This window comes from Heteronotia binoei, unplaced genomic scaffold (assembly GCF_032191835.1).
Source record: "Heteronotia binoei isolate CCM8104 ecotype False Entrance Well unplaced genomic scaffold, APGP_CSIRO_Hbin_v1 ptg000814l, whole genome shotgun sequence".
Classification (NCBI taxonomy): Eukaryota; Metazoa; Chordata; class Lepidosauria; order Squamata; family Gekkonidae; genus Heteronotia; species Heteronotia binoei.
In genome coordinates this window covers 222,632-228,631 of record NW_026800105.1, presented here as the reverse complement: position 1 = coordinate 228,631, position 6,000 = coordinate 222,632, and the positions used below count along the sequence as shown (strand labels likewise).

Sequence of the window (6,000 nt, the reverse complement as noted above, 5' to 3'; positions counted from 1 at the left end):
TCTTAAAATGTCTATTGAACATGTTTGCACATGTCTGTTTTTCACTGGATGACTAACATCAAATGATCTATACATGCAAATGGCCCATGACAAATATTACACTGCAGATGCTCTTTCATTAAAATTATATTTTCAGTGGAGTCAGTTCACACTTTCAGCTGCCAGTAGACTACAGAAAACAAAACAAGAAATGAAGCTATGTTTGTGCATGAGGCAGTCTTTAGTTTCTCCCATTTCTAAGTATTTTCATAGAAAGCCAGGAATCAGAGGGGACCAAATGGATCACCTAGTCATAGTTCCTATGATATGATTTCTTATATCTTAAGTATCTTGGTCCACTTTGTGCAGAGACCAAAAACTCAGAGCATAAGGTCACTGTTGAATGTGAATGTGAAGTTTTTCAACATTTCCTCACATTAATACTAGCTGAGTATAATTCCTGACAATTGAAAAAGCAAATTTAGTATCTGTTTTAATGAACTCTTGTTTTGGAACTTGCTTGGGTAGTACATCCATGTGACCTGCATTTCAGATCCTGATATTTTACACTGAAGTACAAACTGCATTGCCGATTTAGGCCAAAAAGGGAAGATCTTCCCCAAATTGTACATTTCCCTTAAACTGTTATCCCAACTCAATTACTAGCTCACACTATAGTGCAAATATAGACAAAGATTTCTGAATATTTACCTAAAATTAAACCTTCAAAGGTCTTGAACAGTGGGTGCTGTTTTCTTTTATTAAGGTAGGAATGTGGCATCTAGTGATGCATGAAGTCTACTGATTGGAAATGAAGATATGACTGCTTCAAGGTGGGTCTTCTGGCTACAACAGAAATGAGACTGTAATAAGCATCCCTTAATGTGACTGCTTTGGAAGGGCTGTTCAACTTGTAACTTGCCAAGTCAAATGCAGTCCCATCCACCAAGTTTGGCAGCTTACTTTTGCCCTGGAGATGAATGAGCACATGATGGTAGATCATGCAATACACTTAATGGGTTACCAGTTGTGTAGGCCTGTCCCTACAAAGATGGTGGCAAGGGTAAACACAGAAGATGTGCTTTCACAGTGTACTCTTGTGTGCTGCTTTCCATTAATAATGCTACAATGGAACGTTCGCAACTCAGCAATGTTAACAGTGTTCATAGTCCCTAACACCACTGAATGCTGTTAAGTGTCTCATGGCCAACTCTTTCCATATATTTAGTAATTTATTTCAATGTTCTTGATAAATAATTCATTACAATGCATGCAAATTGCTTAGTGAAATGGCAATGGTTATTGACAACAACTTGTGGTCATCACAGGTTTACAACAGACAGGGCAGAAATCTCTTTATGACAAGGAACTGGCAAAACACACTTCTCAGGGCCATAGAAGGGCTCCAACTAGCCCTTGTTTCGCCTCTCTCTAAAGGGCAGCACCTGTTTATTCAGAGAAAATGATTCATTCAACCCACCAGAGCCAGGTTCTTGCTCACAAGCCAACTTTCCAAATAGACCTAGGATCCCATTTAGTTACTAAGCAGGATGACTTGCTACGAACATAAGAGTCTGAAAATTCAGGTACCATCTTGACACACAGTACATGCAAATAAACTGCATTGGTTAAATATGAGCATTAACAGAGAGAATGACTCCATCTGATTTGCCTTTCTTGAGCTCACTGCTTTAGATCTTGCTTCCATCCATCCCAATCGTCAGCTGGACTTTGATCAATTTCACACACACACCCCATTTATTCTGCTATCATGATTACCATTCTCAGCCACAGCACCAGTCATCTCCATTTCAAGTAACCACCATGTCTTTTATAAATATGAGACTACTGACGGGTGGTAAAATGCACGTTGAATTCATCTGTGGAAAATTTGTTGGGAAGCAGGAGTGCCTCAGGGGCAAGCTGACCAGGGTGTTTCATGTGCACCTCTGCAGCCGATTACTCCCTGGGAATGTTAGGAGAGGGGATCTTCACAGCAGAAGGCTCCACTCCCCAGATTTCTCTGGCATACTCCGTGATTGTCCTGTCGCTGGAAAACTTGCCAGAGCATGCAATGTTCTTTATCACCTTTTTAGTCCACTCTCTGGGATTCTAGGAAGAAAACATGCAATTTGTTAAGAAATTCTGATGTTTTGGGACTTCAGTAGCAGAGTTATCATAATAGACACATGTTGTGGTTCCCCTACACTCTAGCATGACACAAGTCAAGAACTGGAGACTGGTCTAGAGTTATGCATATGGCTCCCACTGAACTCTAGAGAGAGGGAAAAAGGGGGCTGCCACCTGGGACACACTTGATGGGTAACAAAGTTTGACACAGACATGGAACTTCATAACATTTGGCCCCCGACACCTGTTGCACTTCCCTCATAAAGGTGAATGGCTGCCATTCATTGTCAAGGAGAAAAGTGAAGACTGAAGGCAGTGGAAGTATGACCTCCATTCATCCCTCAATGGTCAGTGGCCTGCCCTTTACTGACCAGGAGTTAAGGGCAGGGGAGGTGGTATTGCGTGCAGAGAGATGCACTGCTCAACTTCTACCACAACTGTGACATCATTGCACTATAAAGCCCCTCACCTCTGGTGACCCCTGCAATATACATTCCCTTTCCCTCACGATATCATGTTTCTTACTGTACTGCAAGGGAGAAATCAAGCTATAAACCCAACCATTTCTTCTTTAAATGTCCAAAATTTTTGCAGTGGTGAAATTTACTTTAAACATTCAGAGTCATTGAACTGGACTGTGTGGAGCTACATTTGCTTAAGTCTAAGGTATCTGGCTTAATGTTTTTGTGAGTTGGCTTGCTAGCTAGTGTTTTCTTCACATACTTGTACAAACCTTAGATGATGCCCATAGTAGGTTTTGCTCTCAAGAGCTGGAGGCAGAAAAAACAGCGCATCTAATCTGCTGCGACATCAATAGCCATTTAAAGGAAGGAAGTGATGGCTACAGATAAGAACACAGCAGCCACTCTTCTTTACAGACAGAGCTGCTTTTAAATACCCAAACACTGAGTCCTTTCCACACTAGTGTGCTACAGAACCAGAAGCTTAGGAGTCTTCCATCTGTTTAAAGAAGCCCCTTTGCTTATCAGCAAATAAGTCCCAGGGTGACAAAATCAACTCTTACCATGAACAACTGGTCCACTTGCCCTTGACATTTGATATAGGCTTCATAATCAGCAAACACCTTAAACCTGAAACAAAGATAAGTGACAAAAGAAAGTGGGCTGAAGGCTAGTTCTTCTGAGCTTGATGCACTTAGAAGCACAAAGGGTAAATAACAAGCAGGAGATGTTCTTTAATCAATACAAGCTTCAGTGTCTCTCATCTGCCTTGAATGTTTCCCTATAAGATCTAGTACTAGCTCTATTCTGGGTACCACTACCTTTAGGAATAAAGCTTATGGTGATACAGAACAGAGCCTTTTCTGTGGCAGCAGCTCTGTGGAATTCTCTTCCCAAATTAGCTTGACTTCAAGAAGCTTTAGGAACTTGGTTCCTGTTCAGGAGGGCTTTTGGTTGACTGACTGGAAATGGCCATTTTTTAAAATATAATTCTATGTTTTTAATGTGGTTGATAGTCTTGGAAGTCTTTTGTACTGACTCAGCCTCAGCCTTGTTTGTTTGTTTTTTAATGCCCTCAACCAGTTTGGTGTAGTGGTTAAGTGTGTGAACTCTTATCTGGGAGAACCGGGTTTGATTCCCCACTCCTCCACTTGCACCTGCTGGAATGGCCTTGGGTCAGCCATAGCTCTGGCAGAGGTTGTCCTTGAAAGGGCAGCTGCTGTGAGAGCCCTCTCCAGCCCCACCTACTTCACAGGGTGTCTGTTGTGGGGGAGGGAGATAAAGGAGATTGTGAGCCGCTCTGAGATTTGGAGTGGAGGGCGGGATACAAAATCCAATATCTTCTTTCTTGTGCTATGGTCTATACTGTGGGTTTTGATGGTGTAACTGGGGGAAATTCCCAGGCTGGGGCAGTTAAGAGAGCTGACTCTGGTTATGCCCCTGGGTGCTGCCCTTTCCCCACTAGTGCACAGGGCTGCACTAGCAGTGTTCTGGCAGGGATCTGCAGTATTGTTGTGCCAGCAGCTGGCCACAGCACAGCAGCAGTGGGGACACTATCTCAGTGTATCTCCAAGAGGACACTCCTCCACTTGCACCTGCTGGAATGGCCTTGGGTCGGCCATAGCTCTTGCAGGAGTTGTCCTTGAAAGGGCAGCTGCTGTGAGAGCCCTTTCCAGCCCCACCCACCTCACAGGGTGTCTGTTGTGGGGGAGGAAGGTAAAGGAGATTGTGAGCTGCTCTGAGACTCTTTGGAGTGGAAGGCGGGATATAAATCCAATATCTTCTTCTTCTTCAACATATACAGAAGCATTTTCATCACCGCTGACTAATTATAACCACACATTTGGATTTAAAACTAAAAATCTCAAAGACAGAATTTGACTTCCATGTTCCACCTGAAGACCAAGTTACATGTTTTGAAGCAGGCGTATTTGCAGAACTTACTCCAGCAGGGCTCTGAGCTGGATAGCCCAGTCTAACCTGGTCTTGTCAGATCTTGGAAGCTAAGCAGGGTCAGCCTTGGCTAGACTTGATGGCAAAACACCAAAACAAAACTCCAGCAGGAGACATGCATCAGAGCATGAAGAGAAGGCATACATCTAGAAGCACACAATTGACATACACCAGGATATGCTGATACATATCCAGCACATTTTATCTTTTAACAGTGTTTAGAGATGCATGTTGTTGCAATCCATTCTTTATGATAATCACCACAGCAAAAATGGGTGTACATATGGCATGCTGAAGAAGACAAATGCAGTGCAGACAGGCTGTAAAAGAATAACCAAAGGCATACCATTGGCCTGTCCTCTATGAACTTGTGGCATGGCCCACCAGTAGTGTATATGTGGCAGGTGTCTTCCATGGGCAGCTCAAAAAATACTAATAGTTCGCCAGGGCTGCTGCAGAGAATCTCATGCATCCCTCACATGACTTAGGCAAAGACTGCAAGAAGATCTGCTCTAGGTTTTTCCCCACAAAGCTTTTTATTTCATAGGATCTTTAACTCTGCACTGCTCCATTGATACATCCATTTCTAGTGCTCCTCCTACTCTGTTCTGTTTCTGAATATTTATCAAATATTTTGGTAAGTAGCTCAAGATGTTTGTCATTACCCAGAAGTAGCTTTTGTTAAAGAAAATGCTGGTGGTGCAAAGGCACTAGATTGCGGGCTCTCACCTGTCATGGTACTTCAGCATGTTGACAACATCTCGGAAGCAACCTGGATCATTTGGCGAGAAGAAGCCGTTATTAATTTGATCAATAGCTTGTCTGAGCTCTGGGACCCTATCATAGTATTCCTTAGCATTGTACCTGAAGGAGAGAAAAAAAGGGGGGGCTCATTTTGAATCACCCCTGCATCTCTTGAAGGAACACAAATTGCTGCGGGGTGCACTGCTTAAAAAAAAAAAAGATTGCCTAAATTGTGGACTAATGGCTCCAAGGAAAGCTTTAAAAGTGACCCAAAAGAAAGCAAAAGAGCATGGAACAAGACTTAGTAAAGGACTTGTCAATATCAGACTTAGAGACTTCAGCAGAATATATACATAAAAAGCAGCAGAAAAATGCAAACTGATGTTGTGTGCTCTGTGTAGTATAATTTAGGAGCTGGGCCAGGACATGTGTATACCTATTTAAGATTAGGTAGCAGAGATATAAATTTTATAAAGGACATAGACAAACACAATCAAATTTAAAAAAAAAAACTTAAAACATGCTTAAAACATTAGCACTTGTTGGTCTTAAAGGTGCTTTCTTTGTGTTTCTCCCATGGGATCCAGGGGACTGGCCAAAGGAAGCTCTGGCTCTTTCCTGCCATCCCCAGGGGACCAGGAGTAGGAGAAGCCTCATGTTTGACATCCCTGGTTTATGCCTTGTGTGTGTGTGTTTATATATTTACACATACACTCCTGAGGAATCTTTTCTC

The 6,000-nt window shown here is 42.5% G+C and overlaps 1 protein-coding gene across 1 annotated transcript in view; it reads right to left on the bottom strand.

Moving 5' to 3' along the window:
- Positions 1 to 1,192: 1,192 nt before the first annotated feature.
- Positions 1,193 to 6,000, bottom strand: part of LOC132590822 (glycogen phosphorylase, brain form) — a 61,631-nt gene continuing 56,823 nt past the window's right edge. Inside the window, exons 18-20 of the mRNA XM_060263754.1 lie at positions 5,253 to 5,387; positions 3,134 to 3,200; positions 1,193 to 2,091 (exon numbers count right to left, since the gene is read on the bottom strand). Coding sequence (XP_060119737.1) covers positions 1,939 to 2,091; positions 3,134 to 3,200; positions 5,253 to 5,387 — 355 coding nt within the window. The 3' untranslated portion in view covers positions 1,193 to 1,938. The remainder of the gene's footprint in view (positions 2,092 to 3,133; positions 3,201 to 5,252; positions 5,388 to 6,000) is intronic.